The sequence below is a fragment of the Bubalus kerabau genome, chromosome 17 (genome assembly GCF_029407905.1).
Source record: "Bubalus kerabau isolate K-KA32 ecotype Philippines breed swamp buffalo chromosome 17, PCC_UOA_SB_1v2, whole genome shotgun sequence".
NCBI lineage: Eukaryota > Metazoa > Chordata > Mammalia > Artiodactyla > Bovidae > Bubalus > Bubalus kerabau.
In genome coordinates this window covers 59,852,506-59,868,760 of record NC_073640.1, presented here as the reverse complement: position 1 = coordinate 59,868,760, position 16,255 = coordinate 59,852,506, and the positions used below count along the sequence as shown (strand labels likewise).

At 51.7% G+C, this 16,255-nt stretch overlaps 1 protein-coding gene across 3 annotated transcripts in view; it reads right to left on the bottom strand.

Moving 5' to 3' along the window:
• MYH14 (myosin heavy chain 14) overlaps nucleotides 1–16,255 on the bottom strand; it is an 80,254-nt gene that overhangs the window by 28,975 nt on the left and 35,024 nt on the right. For all 3 annotated transcript variants that reach the window (XM_055552884.1, XM_055552886.1, XM_055552885.1), the window contains 11 exons: nucleotides 15,997–16,149; nucleotides 15,466–15,639; nucleotides 14,945–15,118; nucleotides 13,320–13,434; nucleotides 9,326–9,513; nucleotides 6,672–6,793; nucleotides 4,474–4,543; nucleotides 4,163–4,323; nucleotides 2,855–2,963; nucleotides 1,657–1,788; nucleotides 635–841 (listed from right to left, as the gene is read on the bottom strand). In XM_055552884.1, coding sequence (XP_055408859.1) covers nucleotides 635–841; nucleotides 1,657–1,788; nucleotides 2,855–2,963; nucleotides 4,163–4,323; nucleotides 4,474–4,543; nucleotides 6,672–6,793; nucleotides 9,326–9,513; nucleotides 13,320–13,434; nucleotides 14,945–15,118; nucleotides 15,466–15,639; nucleotides 15,997–16,149 — 1,605 coding nt within the window. The remainder of the gene's footprint in view (nucleotides 1–634; nucleotides 842–1,656; nucleotides 1,789–2,854; nucleotides 2,964–4,162; nucleotides 4,324–4,473; nucleotides 4,544–6,671; nucleotides 6,794–9,325; nucleotides 9,514–13,319; nucleotides 13,435–14,944; nucleotides 15,119–15,465; nucleotides 15,640–15,996; nucleotides 16,150–16,255) is intronic.

Sequence of the window (16,255 nt, the reverse complement as noted above, 5' to 3'; positions counted from 1 at the left end):
TCTCCATAACCACAGGACAGGGCTCTCCCTCTCCAATGGGGTCAAGAGGCAATGATTAAAACGCTACTGAGTTCTCAAAATGTGCCCAGTCTGACTGAGGAGCTAAAATTTCAATTTATCTCAACTTCTCTTAAACTGAAAACCAGTCACTCAATTAATTATTGGGAAACTTTGAAGTATGTTTGGACCAAGTTGGGGATATGAATCTACTTGTTTCCACTGAAGAAGTTATGAAGCACAAAGGCCGATAAAGTCCTGCCAGTGAGAATTTAGCATCTGAATTGAGATGTGCCTTAAGTGTAGAACACATCTGCGGATTTTGAAGGGGAACCAAGGGAGGGCAGCCAGCCTCAGAATGCAGCAGCACAGAGGCAAATGGAGCCAGAAGATGGAGAGAGCCTGAGTACTGAGGCGATTGCTTGAGCACCTGTATCCAGCCATGCCTGAAGCTTACACAGTCTAGAGTCTCCCATTATTTGAAAAGAACAAACAAAAGTAGTCTCTTTGCCTAAGCCACTTTGAACTGAGACTTGTTTTTAAGAGGCAGGGCTTGCTGAAGCAGAGGTGGGCGGGGTCAACAGAAGGGGTGGGGGGAGGTGGCCTCGGGGCGCAGGCAGGGGGTGGGTGGGCAGACCTGTATGTGTTGCTGCAGCCTCTTCTTCTCGGTTTGCAGCTGGCGACTGCACTCCTCCTCCTCGCCCACGCGGGCCTCCAGCTCGGACACCACCAGCTCAAGCTCCTGCTTCCGGGCTGCCAGCCGGCCCCGGGTCTCCTCAGCCTCAGCACACAGGTCTGCCTCTGCGCGCAGCTGCTCTGCCAGGCGGGCACGCTCCTCTTCCAGCTGGGGAGGGGGTGGACGGGGGTCAGCGGCTGTTAGGCAGTGCTCCCAGGATGGCCCTCCGCCGAGCACCAGGGTCTCCTGCCCCCTGATCTAGTCTGGCCTGGGGGCCTGGGGGGCAGGAGGGAGGGATGGAAGACAGTCCCCAACCTGCCCGTCACCTCAGGATGAGCCCCAGTCACTGAGTCAGCCAGCTGGGTTCCGCCCTCTCCCTCACTTCCCTATAGTCCGTCAGTCCCCCTCCATCCCTCCTGCCTTGCCGCCCCACTCTGCCCCCATAACCCTAACAGGCTCAGGTTTCACCCTCTCCCAGTGGACTCTTCCCGGCCTCCCAGCCTCCAGCTTCTCCATCTCCAGTCCATCCTCCAGAGAAATGGCCTCTGGAGGACTTTCTGTCAGCTCACATTGCATTTACTACTCCCACGCCTAGAAATTCAACCAAAGGCAATAACTCGGAAAAAGCAAACAGAAAAAATGAACGAGAAGGGCTTTGCCTCGGCGTTATTTTAAGATACCAGAAATGCTGGCAACAGTGGAAGGTCCACCGCCTGCGGAGGGTGGCCCCGCCACGAAACTGGGCTCCTGCCCTGCCCCCGTGCTGGACCAGCTACCGAGCATCTTGTCTCAGCAGCACCAGTCCCACTCCCACCAGATACCTTGGCCACATCCCCAGGACCCTGCTCCCTGCATCTCACTGCTCACCACACCACAGTTTCCGCCCCCATTCTATTCCTGCAGCGGGCTCCGTCGGAAGCCCCGTCCACCACCACCAGTCCCGCCCACTGGCCCCGCCCCCGCACGGTGGCCCCGCCCCTTACCTGCGCCACCCGGCCCTGGAGCTCGCCCACCTCGCGGGCACTCTGCTGCTGCAGCTCCTGCACTTTCTGTAGTTCCTGAGCCCGCGCCTGCAGCACCTCATCCTGCCGCGTTACCTGCAGCAGCGGCTTCACCTGTGGGGACAGGAGGGGGTGTGGATGGCTGGCTCCCACCGTGGGAGGCCACTGGGCTCGGAAGCTAACAGCTCACGCTCTGAGGAGAGTCCCATTCCTGGGTTCCCATGCCAGCTCGTCCACTACTGGCTGTGTCACCTCATCTAGAAAAGTGGGATGAGAGGGGCTTCCCGAGCGCTCCAGTGGTTAAGACTCAGCCTTCCAATGCAGAGGGCACAGGTTCGATGCCCTGGTCAGGGAACTAAGATTCCACATGCCCGCTGGTTTGGCCACAAATTTAAAAAAAGAAGAAGAAAAAGACTCTGTGCTTTCAAGGAAGGGGGCGTAGGTTGGATCCCTGGTCAGGGAACTAAGATCCTACATGTCCCTCACTAGGGCCAAAAAATGAACAAAATTGGGAATAATAGCAGCCCCTATTTCACAGGGTTTTCAGAATGCATGAATGACTTCATATTTACCAAGAGTCTGGAACAGTCCAGGTTACATGACAAGCAGCACTAAAAGTGTCCCATTTTGCTACGGGATCGCTTTGCCTGCAGCAGCCACTGGCCACTCACAGTGTGCCTCAAAGTTCTTCATCCAAGTCCGTGGTGAAAGATGCACTTTACACTGTGTGATTCTGGCTGGAGAGACAGGCCAGCCCCACCCACACCTGAAGAACCCAAATGGAAGTCTGGACTATGCCCTGTGCGCCTTTTACCTTTCCTGACTTTAATGTCCATCCTTTCACTGTAATAAACTGTAACCACGTGTGTAACAGCTTTCCTAAGTTCTGTGAGTCCTTCCAGTGAATCACGGAATTCTAGGGGATCTTAGGGACACCCAACTCAACCCTAGACTCAGTTGCACCTAAAGCTATCCCGAATCTACTACCCATGCTGGTTTGAGTCGGATTTTCTGTCACCTGTTAACTGAAGACTCCCAAGGAACAAGTGTTGGGCTGATTGGTCCCATTTTACAGATGCAGAAAACTGAGGCCCAAACCAAGGAAGTCACTTGCCCAAGCAGACCTGGCCCCAAGGACCTGTCTCCTTGCCACTGGGGTCACCCCTCCAGGGGCCCTCACCTTGATGAAGAGCCGCCACCACTGCCAGTGTCTCAGCTTGAGGTAAGCTGCACAGTTCCGCTGCATCACCCTCAGGGCACTCTGCTGCTGCTGCCGCTTCTGGAAGGCCCTGGGTGGGGAGGCAGGCAGGTGGGAGAAGGGAGACGCGGCCCCTCCAGGCCCTGTCCCCTTAGCAACCATTATTAAATGCCTACTGGGCTTCCCAGGTGGCACTAGTGGTAAAAAACCCGTCTGCTAACACAGGAGATGAAAGAGGCTTGAGTTGCATCCCTGGGCTGGGAAGATTCCAACCCACTCCAGTATTCTTGCCTGGAGAATCCCATGGACAGAGGAGCCTGGTGGGCTACATTCCATGGGGTCGCAAGCATCAGACATGACAAGCAACTTAGCCACACCAGCCATGTGCGAGCATTGTTCTCTTGTCGGTAAATCTTGTGTGGGCAGTTCATCAGTCTTTCTGCCCTTGACTCTGCCCCTGCCTCAGCTCCAGTTCAGATCTCATTTTCTACCCCACCAGACACCCCAGCTTCCTTCCCAGCCTCCAACCCATCCCTGACATGCTTCCAGAGAGGTCTTTCTATGCCCACAGCTGACTCGGCCCTCTGCTACTCCCACTGCCCCTGGACACAGTCCCTGCCTCTCAGCCTGGTGTTTGGGGAGTCCTTTATTCTCTGATCCTTCCTCTGGGCCAGTTCCCAGGGAGAAGGGGACTTTCCTGAAAACTCGCTGCCTGCCTGAAATGTGCCAGGCTCTCACATCACCAGGCCTGGGCAGGCTGTCACTCCTGCCTGGAACACCTTTCCCGTGGTCTTTCATCCACCTGGTCTGCAGGGCCTCTCGCTGCAGCAGTACGACCCCCACTGAAGCACATCTCACCCTGGATTGTGACCCTTTGTGCTGGTGTATGTCTCCCCCTCCAGATTGGAGTCCCTCAAGGTACCGGCCGCTAAGGTGACCACCTCAACCCGGCTTGCCTGGGGCTTCCTCTGTTTTAGCACGAAGATCACGCATCCCAGGAAACCTCCAGTCCCAGGCAAACTGGGATGGTTGGTCACCCTATGGCTGAACTGAACTCTTCTCTGTGGTCCTAGCATCACTCAGGAGCCTCAGGGACTGTAGAACCAAGAAGCCTGGGCATCTAGTAGCTCCATCCTTTTGTATCTCAGCCCTTCTACCATCTCAGAGGCCCTGCCATCTGGAGCCAGCTGGTCAACCCCTTCCTGCATCGCCTCTGGGGACATCTGATCAACCCTCCCTGAACCAGTCTTGGCCAATGTGACCCCAAGAGATAATAGTGTGGAGCCCTACTTGCGAGCCAGGTATCCCCGGGCAGCTGCCTGGAAGGACACAATGATATCTGTGACCTTCAGGTCCCGCTCTTCCTCTAGCTGGGCCAGAACGCCTGCCCGGAAGAAGATCTTGCTTTGTCCCACGCGGTAGAGGTTGGGGTCCAATTCTAGGGCCTGGATCTGTGGGGGTGGGGGAGGGGTTGTGAGGAGGAGGGACGAGGAGTGGGGAGGTTTCCAGCTCAACCTTCTCCACCCCTTGAGACCATGCACACACACACACACACACACACACACACACACACACACACTTGCACTCCACCTCTCACTCACCATCTTCTCGCAGGCCTGCTTCCCATCCATAAAGCCCTTGGGGATGGCATTGGGCGTCAGGATCTCATACCTGCAATGGGGGGACAGGGGTGGGGTAGGGTGGAGAGTAACAGCAGACTGTCACCACGTGGGGCCAGGCACTGGGCTCAGGGGGACAAATAACAATAGCAACAACGACACTAGGAACAGTAACAGAAAGAAATGTTCAAACATCTCCGAGGGCCGCTCACCAGGCTGAGAGCATTGATATCACCGCCAGGAGCAATGTCATCAATAAAAGCTCTCCTCCTGGGACACAGCACGTGCTGATTACAAGTGTTTAATTACACCAACACCATAAGTAACTGGGGCTTCCCAGGTGGCGCTCGTGGTAAAGAACTCCTCTGCCAATGCAGGAGACTAAGAGACACGGTTGTGATCCCTGGTTTGGGAAGATCCCCTGGAGGAGGGCATGGCAACCCACTCCATTATGCCTGCCTGCAGAATCCCATGGACAGAGGAGCCTGTGGGCTACAGTCTACTGGGGTTGCCAAGAGTTGGATGCAACTGAAGTGACTTAGCACACATGCGTGCATAGGTCATTGAGGTGTAAAAAAAGGTGCGTCTTGGAAGTGTGAGAATAACAAATGGGGGCTGATGTTTTTGAACTTATTACGTGTCAGGTCCTGAGTTAAGTGCCTTACAGATATTTCTTTTACATTTCTCTGTGCAAATCCTAATTTGAAAAGTACATTTCATTAAACACATACGTGTCCATCCTCGGCGCCTTTCTCCTTCTATGCCCGCTCCCTGGATCATGACATTTCATTAAAAATATGGATATGATATATACAACATACACACACACATGTATATCATATGCATGATATATTAATGTCATATATTAATATGCCATATTTTTAAACTGGTGATTGGGAAATGTGTATGTGTGTGTATCTACGTGTATCAGAGTTTCTCAGTCACCAAGGATCTTGTTAAAATGCAGATCCTAATTCAGTAAGTCTGGGGAGGGGCCCAAAAATATGCATATCTAATAAGCTGCTGGGTGATACTGATGCTGCTGATCCAGGGACCACACTTTGAGTAGGAAATTGCAGACCTGAGCTGTCCAATGTAATGCTATTGGCCACATGCAACTACAAAGAGCCCTGGAAAGATGGCTGGGGCAACTGGAGACCAGGATTTGTAATTGCATTTCATTTTAATTAAATGAAACTTCAATTTAAAAACTGAAGCAGTGCAAAATATTTTTCTTTTCAACACAATTCCATTGTCTTAATAGGAGTATATTTCTCTTTGACCATTGGAAATTTTGTGTCCAAGCTGAGATGTGCTATGGATGGAAGACATACACTGAACTTCAAAGATTCAGTAGGAAACAAAATAATGCACAATGTCTCACTACTAAATTTTTATATTGACTACATGTTGCGTGGGTGCTCAGTCGTGTCCAACTCCTGTGACCCCACGGACTGTAGCCTGCCAGGCTCCTCTGTCCATGGAATTTACCAGGCAAGAATACAGGAGTGGGTTGCCATTTCCTTCTCCAGATTACATGTTAAAATGATCTAATATCTTGGCTGTATTGGGTTACATAAACTCTCTTGTTATCATTAATTCCCCCTGTTTCTTTATACTTTTAAAAATATGGCTAATAGGAAAATTTTATATTGTATATGGGGCTCTCATTCTCTAGTGAATGATTCTGCTACATACAGCTTGTGTGAAGCATAACTTTTGTTTTAATATTTACCGTATATATACATGCACATAAATATCATATACATAATATATTAATATCAAATATTAAAGTGCCATAGTTTTTATTGGTGATTGAGAAATGTGTGTATCAGACTTTCTCAATCACTAGGGATCTTATAGGTTGATATTTTCTGTTCTCTTGCTCGACTGCATTTTTATAAGAAACGCTTGTTGCGATAACCGATTGCAACGTAGTGCTCTATGCCCTTTCTCTTGGGGAGCCCACTGAAGGGGACGTTGAAGGGGACGTTGCTCTCCTACAACACAGAGAAAGCTGAGACTCAGCAACCAAAGGAACTCGCCCAGGGGCCCCGCCCCTCCCCTCGCGCCGAGGCCACACCCCCGCCCAGCCCAGAAGTAGCGGCGCGGGAGAGGGGAGCTTTGAATGTTGATACGGTGGCTTCCAAACCTGGCCCCACCCCACCCATGTCGCTCACCGCTGCCGGAACTCCTGGAAGAGGATGCGGTTGGGAAAGCCCTGGCGACAGATGCGGATGCCCTCCAGAACGCCGTTACAGCGCAGCTGGTCCAGCACCAGCCGGGGGTCCAGCTTCCCCGCCTGCGGAGAGCAGTGACAGACACGCGAGGTCAGCGGCCACCACACGGGGGCGCCACGCACCAGCCGGCAGCCGGCAGGGGAACGCAGGTGGATGGCAGTTTGGGCAGGTGGAAAACGGTAGGCAATTTCATCTGGTTCAACCTATAAGTTTGGGCTTCCCAGGTGGCCCTAGTGGTAAAGAACCCGCCTGCCAGTACAGGTAGATGTAACAGACGCGGCTTTGCTCCTTGGGTCGGGAAGATCCCCTGGAGAAGGAAATAGCAACCCATTCCAGTATTCTTGCCTAGAGAACCCCATGGACTCAGCCTGGCAGGCTACATACAGTCCATGGGGTCGCAAGAGTCGGACATGACTTAGCAACTGAACCACCAGCCTATAATTTACTGAGCACCTACTATACGCCAGGCAGAAATGCCTGCCCCTGGGGAAGCCCACTGTCCACTGCAAGAGACTGACAGTGAGGTCAAGACGTCACTGCTGCTGCTGCTGCTGCTAAGTCACTTCAGTCGTGTCTGCCTCTGTGTGACCCCACAGACGGCAGCCCGCCAGGCTCCTCTGTCCCTGGGATTCTCCAGGCAAGAATACTGGAGTGGGTTGCCATTTCCTTCTCCAATGCATGCATGCATGCTAAGTCACTTCAGTCATGTCCAACTCTGAGCGACCCTATGGACAGCAGCCCACCAGGCTCCTCTGTCCATGGGATTCTCTAGGCAAGAATACTGGAGTGGGGTGCCATTTCCTTCTCCGCAAGAGATCACTGATAAACGTCAAAAGTAAATGATTAACAGCGTTGCATGGCAAAGAACAGAGAAGAGGGGAAGGAGCACAGGAAGGCTGAATTTGCATAGCATAGTCTAGGAAGGTGAACAAAGCACATACATTATTATTTGGGGCAGTTAACTTTCAAGGACTTCCCTGTTGCTCCAGCGGCTGAGACTCTGGGCTCCCAATGCAGGGGGCGTAGTCCGATCACTGGGGGCAGAACTAGATCCCATATGCTGTCACTAAGACCCAGTGCACCCAAATAAATATATAAATATTTTTGCTATTGTTTAGTTGCCAAGACGAGTCCGACTCCTTTGTGACCCTATGGACTATAGCCCCCCAGGCTCCTCTGTCCATGGGATTTCCCAGCAAGAATACTGGAGTGGGTGGCTATTTCCTTCTCCAGGGGATCTTCCCAACTCAGGGATGGAACCCTCATCACCTGCATTGGCAGGCAGATTCTTTACCACTGAGCCACCAAGGAAACCCAGGAAGTGTTCACCTCCTCCAGGGAGCCCTCCCTGGTTTCACTGTACCCCTACTACCTGGCACTTGGTAAAAATCTAAACACTACAAAAACTATGCATTCTAAAAGACAACTCTTGCCTTGCCCAGGCCCCCAGAGTAATCAACACAATAACCAGTTTTTTTATGGAACTTCTAGATCAGTTGTTCTCAACCTCATCTACATGCTGGAATCTCCCTGGAGTGACAGCTTGATACCATTGAGCACACCGAACACCCACATCTTAAACTCTAAGCACCATTTTCCACGTAAAAGGACCAGGGCTCTATGGAGAAGTGGCTGAGTCCACGTATGCCATATTTCATCAAATATAAGGCACCCTCAATTATAAAACACATTGTTATTTTATATACCACCAAGAAAGAAAAACTCCTGCTAATTACACCCTGACAGGTCACTGATTGTTAAGCCACTTTCCAACTTCAGAGGGGCTTCCCACGTGGCACAGTGGTAAAGAATCCACTTGCCAATGCAGGAAATGCAAGAGATGTGGGTCTGATCCTTGGGTTGGGAAGATCCCCTGGAGTAGGAAATGGCAACCCACTGCAGAATTCTTGCCTGGAGAATCCCATGGACAGAGGAGCCAGGCGGGCTCTAGTCCACAGGGTCACAAAGAGTTAGAAACAACAGAGCAACTAACACACACACAGTATTTACAGAGAAGGGAGACACACACACAGAGCCACCTCCCCAATAACTGCAGCTCCTACTTCCTGAGGACAGTACAAGCCCCAAGCACCTAATTCTGTAGTTTCATCTTCTCTTATGTTGACCCTTCTCTTCTGGGTCTATTCTCTGATTTTCTCAACTAGAAAACTTACTGATGGCCTGGGAGGCCAGGCATGGTCTCCCTACACCTCCCCAGCTCCAGCAGCCTTTTTTCTATCCCTTGCACATTTCATACTCCAACCAACTACTGGGTTTTGGCACAAGCAGCTCTCTGCTTGAAATACCACTTATCCTTCCAAGCTCAGACCTCACCTCCTCCAGGGAGCCCTCCTTGATTTCACTGTATCCCTACCACCTGGCACTTAGTAGGTGCTCAATAAAATGTAAGCCCCATGAATGAATGAATTTTCCAGACAGGGCCATGAGCCTGGGAGGGAAAGCAATGTACTCAAGGTCACACAGACAGACAGCCAGAAGTGAGCCTGGGACCAGACATAGCTCCAACTAAATTCAATGACTGGGACTTTTCCTCTCCCCAGAGCCACCTTCCCTCCCCAGGCCAGGTCACTCACCCTCTTCTCATGGTTGGGGATGATGCAGCGGACGAAGCTGGGGTTGGTGTTGCTGAGAGTGGCCATGAGGCGGCTCAGGGACTCCTTGTAGAGTTGTCCCACTGTCCGGAACATGCCCCGGCGCGGGCGGCCACCAGGCGGGCCATCCCCAAGGCTGCTCACTTGCTCCAGCCCCACGATGCCCTCCACTGTGGGAGAAAGAATAAAGTCAGGGGTCAGTTTTAGGGGACTGAGTTGGCTGAAGTCCAGGATCTCATTATTTATAAGACCTGATACTTTACATATGAGCCATCTCTCATAGCCCAGCAAGGCAGGTATTATCAGCCCATTGGGCTGATGAGCAAACTGAGGCTCAGAAAGCTGGACAACTGTGCCCAAGGCCACACAACTTAGGATCTGAAGACCCAGGATCTGAACCAAAGTGGTATGAATCCTCTCAAACCCTGACCCTTCTTCTCCATTTTCCGTATCAGCAAATGATGATGATACCAAATGCTTCCTTAGCACCGATTCTCTGCCCGGTTCTGCTCAAAGCACTTGACATATATCGGCTTATTTATAAGCCTATAAGAGTCACCCCCATTTGACAGATGAGGAAACTGAGGCACAGAGAAAGAAAAGGGTGATAACCACAGGTGCATTTTTAGGAACTTAAAACAGTTTCATGTTAAAAATGCAGTGAAATGTGGCTTTATTATGATATTTGAAAAAAGGAAAAAAAAAAAAAAAAAGAAGAAAAAAAAAAAAAGGCCAAAAATAAAAAAGAAATTTTAAAAAAGAAAAGAAAAAACAAATAACACCAACTACCTCCACAGTCACCATTTTCCCAGAAAGGCCTGATGATAACTTTGTCTTTTAAAAATACATATTTATTTATTTATTTGGCTGGCTGGATCTTACTTGTCACACGTGGGATCTAGTTTCCTGAGCAGAGATCGAACCCAGGGCCCTTGAACTGGAAGCATGGCACCCTCGCCATGGGGCCACCAGGAAGGTTCTGTAACTTTGTTTTATTATTTGATGGTGTCACTTCAACTAGTGAGCAATAGCCTCTCCTTTGTCACAAATTCAATGTATTAAATCACGTGCGGTTCCAGGACCTGCAGCTGGGGCAGAATCTGATGGCCCGCAACCCCCAGTCGTGAGGGTTATGGAATCAATAGATAATTCTCTCGGAAAGCAGAGCTTGGTGAACAGTGGGGGTTCAGATATGACATTTTCCCTCCCCAGGACTAAGTCTCCCCGCCCCCACCACCACGCTCCTAGTTATCATCGGAAGGACAGATGAGAGGGGAGGCTCTGGGTTCGAATCCCAGCTCGGTCCCTTACTGGCTGCATAACCTCAGACAGGTGATTTAACCTCTCTGGGCTTCCACGTCCTCATCTATAACAGGGTAGGAGCTCTAACACCTGATTGGGTGTCTGGAGGATTCCACGTGTTAATAATAGTAAAAGGGCTTGGCGCAGCACATAGCACACACTATATGCTCGGTTAATGCCAGCTGATAGAGGGATGGCCAAAAGATTCGTCCGGGTTTTTGTACAATATTACAAAAAACCCCGAATGAGCTTAATACTGTCATAATTGCTTGTATTTTTACATGCGGTTTAGTTCAAAGAAGGCCTTGAGCTGCCACAAAGAATCTGGAAACTGCTGAGGGAGCTGACAAGAGGGGGGAAAAGACGAGGGGGAGAGCTCTGGATGGAGAGGAAAGGGGATAGACATTCAAAACAGGTTCCCGGTCCAAAGGGCCCACCCTCCTCGTGCAGGAAATCTCACCCGTTGATGCACAGCAACACCCACCCCCTGATGGAGAAATGGCAGAGCTGTGCCTCCCTGAAGATCCTGGGGGCGATGGTGGGAAGGAGCCAAGGAAAGAGAACTGCTGCAAGCCCCCGTGTTCTGGGGGGGCGGTGAGGACAGATGGGGGAGAGTCAGGGAGATGGGGTGGGAGATGCAAGGGGAGCGGCATGAGAGGACAGAGAAGGCAGCAGGAAAGAAAAAGAAGAGAGGATTATCAGTCAACAGTGCACAGCAAAGCAGGAGCGGAAACCTGACCTTAGCCATTAATTTTTTTTTCCTTTTGGTCACACTGTGTGGCATGTAGCATTTAGTTCCCTGATCAGGAATTGAACTTCAGCCCCCTGCATTGGAAGGGCAGAGTCTTAACCACTGGGCCACAAACTTTTAAGCCAGGGAGACTGTCCTATTCACATTTATGTTGACTAGTGATGGCACCAACGTTGGCTGAAAGGATAAATGTCCTCTGAGAATTTAATGCCTGGGGTTGCGGGGGTGGGGGGAAGAAAACCTCTTTTCCTAGAGGTTGGGTCTGTATCTGTTTTTATTAGGTATCCCCTTTTTGCCCTGGCTGCCAGGAAGCTCAGGACTAACTCAAGGTCCCCACCCAGCTTGTTGTGTTTGCCTCTCTGAAGAGAGCATGTCTCACTGGTCTCTTCCCCTGAGCTGCCAAGGATGCTGGGTACCCAATGCTGGGCTGTCAGGATGCCAGAAAGCAAAGTTGACTCTGGACTCAGGGCAGCTGTAGTGAAGACTGATGCAGAAATGGCCCCAGTTCCCCATCCCAATCTGGGACTGGCAGCTCCTTGAATCTGGGCTGGTCTTAGGACGTGCTTTGTTTGGGAGAACTGTGGAGGAGACAATACTGTGCTGGGTTTCAGACTAGGACACTCGAGAGGCTTTGCCACTTCTACTTTCTCTCTTGAAGCCTATGAGAGCCAAGCATATGTGGGGTAGAGCATGTGAGGGGTTAGGGGGAACGTCACGTGGCCACGAATAGGGCATGAATTTTAAGGAGGTTGAGAGGGGAGATTTTCAGTCTGAAGGAGATGTTTATTGGCAGAACCTGGTTCTGTTGCATGTGTATGCATGCTAAGTCTCTCAGTTGTGTCTGACTCTTTGTGACCCCGTGGACTGTAGCCCACCTGGTTCCTCTGTCCATGGGACTCTCCAGGCAAGAGTACTGGAGTGGGTTGCCATTTCCTCCTCCAGGGAATCTTCCCGACCCAGATATCAAACCTGTGTCTTTATGTCTCCTGCATCGGCAGGTGGGTTCTTTACCACTAGCACCACCTGGGAAGTCCTTCTGGTTCTGTTACTGAAACTCAAACACTGCTTTTCAAACCTTCTTGTATAAACGGCATGAGATACTGTCTAAAATCAGCTCACTGTATCAAGATGCCCTATGCCATTTTGCTCTGAGTTTGTTTTGGAACGACTGTTCTTGATTATTTTGTTTTCTTGTCTAATTGCATGGGTGGACATTTCTACTTCAATACAAGATTAAAACAATTAACAGATTCTGGAAACCTGGAATCAGGGAAAACGGAGAGGCGGGTTTTGCTAGTTTTATAAATCATCTCTCAAACTTCCTCTAAGGATCGGAGACAAGCATGGACACAGCTTTTCTATCTGCCTCCTAGGAGTGTCCATCTGAAAAGACTGATGGCCAAACTCACATGGGTCTTGTTGGAACAGAAAACCAAAACTCTCTCTTGGTTTCTGCTCCTTCCTTCTTCCCTGAATCCCTGAAGGGAAAGCAAAGTCTGAAAGTTGACTAACATGTAAAACATCACTCATTTGAGTTCTCTTGTTATTCATTCTTTTTCAGTCAAATCTCTTGATCTTTTTTGGGGGGGTGGACCATATGACATCTACAATTAACTTCATAGCTTCCTTTTGACTATTCATATGCTCATTTATTTTGCTGGTCTGATTGCATAAAGTACTATCACCAAAACAGTATTTCACAGCAGTGTTGTCAGGGGGCATCCTTGTTTCATTTCTGATTAAGCTGGAGTGTTTTATCGCTTGGTGCGAAGCTGGTTTGAAATAACAATCCCTCAGTCACTAACTGGAAACACTATTGTGAGGCTGTTAGTCCTGATGTATCTGAGCAGACAACTCAGGTTCAGAAACAATGAAGGGATGCACAGAGCTCCGGGGACAGGGCCGGGGGAAGCGCGTCCTCACCGTCTTTCCAGATCTCTGCCGTCAGCCGGTCTGTGCTCTGGTGGAGCAGGGTTGCGACGTTGTCATTCAGAGGGTCCATGTTTTTCATCAGCCACTCGTTGGCCTTGTAGTCGACCTGAATGAGATCGGGCAGAGGAGGGTGGTGCGGGAGCGGACTGAGGCTCTTCAGATTTCCCAAGGAGCCTCCCAGAAGCTCTGAAAACCCCCAGTTGGGGTGGGGGTGGGGTGGGGGGGCGGAGAGCGTGCTCACGAGCGCGCTGGCGCCACCTTGTGTCTCTCTCCTGAACTTCACCCACCCGCCGCCTGGCTCTTCTACCCTTTCTGCCTTTCCCTTGGGAGAACTCTGGCCCCGCCTCCATGACCTCACCCACTATCATCACTTCTTTCCTTATTTTTGCAGGCACACTCTTCCTCAAACGTGCAAGCTCCTTTCCACCTCAGGATCTGGACACCTGCCGTTCCCACCCCCTGTGGCTCGCCCCCCGCAGAGTTTCACAGGACCGGCTCCTTCGCCAGGGAATCACAATCTTGGACCACCACGAGTCTCTGCCTGTGCCCTCCTGCCCCACCCTCCGGGGTGGCTCCCAGAGGCCAGGGTCTGAGTCTGAGTCAGAGTCCAGCACAGCACTGGGCACGTGGGAAATCTTAAAAAGTATGTGGGAAACAACTGAGTTCTGGGACAGGACACACGGGTCTCCTGCCACTCAGCCCTGGGGTATGTGGTTCCCTCAGCCTGAAGACCACCCCTCTCCACACGTCCTTCACCAGCTAAGTGTTACTCATCATTTAGACCAGGGGTTGCCAGATAGCCCCGGTCCGCAGGCCAAATTCAGCCTGCCACCTCCTTTTGTGAATAAAGTTTTATTGGAATACAGCCTTTATTTACGTGTGAACTTGTGGCTTCTTCTGTGCTATGATGGCAGAACTGAGTAGTTGTGCCAGAGACTGCTCCACAAAGCTGAAACTAGTGGCAGAAAAAGTTTGCTGATCCTTTAGTTATTTATTTGGCTGCACAGGCTCTTAGTTGTGGTGTGTGGGATCTAGTTCCCAGACCAGGGAACAAACCCCAGCTCCCTGAATTGGGAATGCAGGGTCTTAGCCACTGGACCACCAGGGAAGTCCCTGACCTTTGATTTAGAGCTCGATCAAGCATCAGTCTCCTCTGCGAGACCTTCCTTGGCTTTCCTCCTCTGGACTTTGATACTCTCTCTGTAGCTGCCTCCGTTAAGGCACTCATGAGCAGTTTATCCCAAGGGTCTGTATTAGTCTCCCTCCCAGATAAGGAATTTTGTGAGGACAGAATGATGTCTGATGTAGGTCCCCAGCTTTGCTCAGCACAGGGCTGAGCACCCAAAAGGCATATGTTGGCCAAATGAATGAATAAAATGCACTGAATTCTCCACCTGGTGAACTTCTATTCATCCCTCAAAACCTACTGCAAATATCCTCGCCTTGAGGAAGGCTTTGCTGACTTCATCAGACAGAGTCCTCACTCTGGGCCCCTGGCCTGGCTGTGACTTTTCCCAATGGACACCAGGTGGCTCCTGCCTACCCCTTGCATCCTCCCTTCATCCTCACTCCCACCCACGTGCCTCAAGGCTGCCCCACCACTCCCTGTTCCCTACCTTGCCTGCATAATGCAGGACACTGAAGTCGGCTTGATCCCGAAGGTGCCTTGGCCTCTGGAATTTGGGGTGACCACCCTGCTCCTGGGCTACCTTCTCCACAAAGGACTTGTCCGTGGCTTTTGGGAACCAGCACTCCTCATCTAGCAGAGCCAGGAGTCCGGGGGGGTTGGCCTGACCATTGAGAGAGCAGGGAGAAGCCTTAAGTCAGATCCCCCAAAACTGGACACTTAGGTTGCTGCTAATTTTTAGCTCTTGTGCCACTTGGGACCTACTAGCAAACAGGAGAACAACTATCACCGTTCTAGCTGTCAATCAGCCCTTGACTGGAGCAGGGCTGCTGGTAGGCACATTCTGGGTTCCGATCATCTAGCGGTCACACAGATCTAGACCGTTTTCCCCATTTAACTGATGGAGAAGTCCAAGGCCTGGAGAGGGGAGGGGCTGGACCAAGGCGACAAGGAAGGCAGAGGAGATGCGGGTGAGGGGCGGGGGTGGGGCGGGAGGAGCCGTGCGCTCACCGGCCGCTCGATGAGGTCGATGCAGGGCTGCAGATCGAGGCCGAAGTCGAGGAAGGTCCAGGGGATGCCCTCGCGCTGGTACTCCTCTTGCTCCAGCACGAACATCGTGTGGTTGAATAGCTGCTGCAGCTTCTCATTGGTGTAATTGATACAGAGCTGCTCGAAGGAGTTCAGCTGCAGTGGGGAAGGGACGCATGAGAGAGAGGGGCGGGGACCCAGCGGGGGTGGATAGAAACCCAGGAAGAGGGGACAGGGACCCAGGGAGAGGGGGACAGGGACCCGGAGTGGGGACAGAGGCCAGAGAAAGGGGGACAGAGACCAGGGAGAAAGGGACAGGGACCCAGGGAGAGGGGGCAAGGACCCAGAGAGGGGACAGAGATCAGAGAGGAGGTCAAAGACCAGAGAGAGAGGGGGACAGGGACCAGAGAGAGGGGGATGGGGACCCGGGAGAGGGGGACAGGGACCCAGAGAAGGGGAGCCAGGCCAACGTGGTGGAGCCCTCCCAGCCCCCACCAGACACAAAGAGCAGACCTGGAAGATCTCAAAGCCCGCGATGTCCAGGATGCCCAAGAAGGAGGCGCCCTGCCGGGGGCTGCGGTCCAGGGCTCTGTTGAGACGCAGGACTAGCCAGCGGAAGAGGCGCTCGTAGGTGGCCTTGGCCAGCGCCTCCAGCGCAAAGTCAGCCTGCGGGGTGGGGCGCACAGTGAGGACTGGGCCTGCCCGTCAGCGGCCCCGGTCCTGAGCCCTGGGGGCTGGTGAGGGGACTCTGGGTGCAGACGCCGCCATGTCG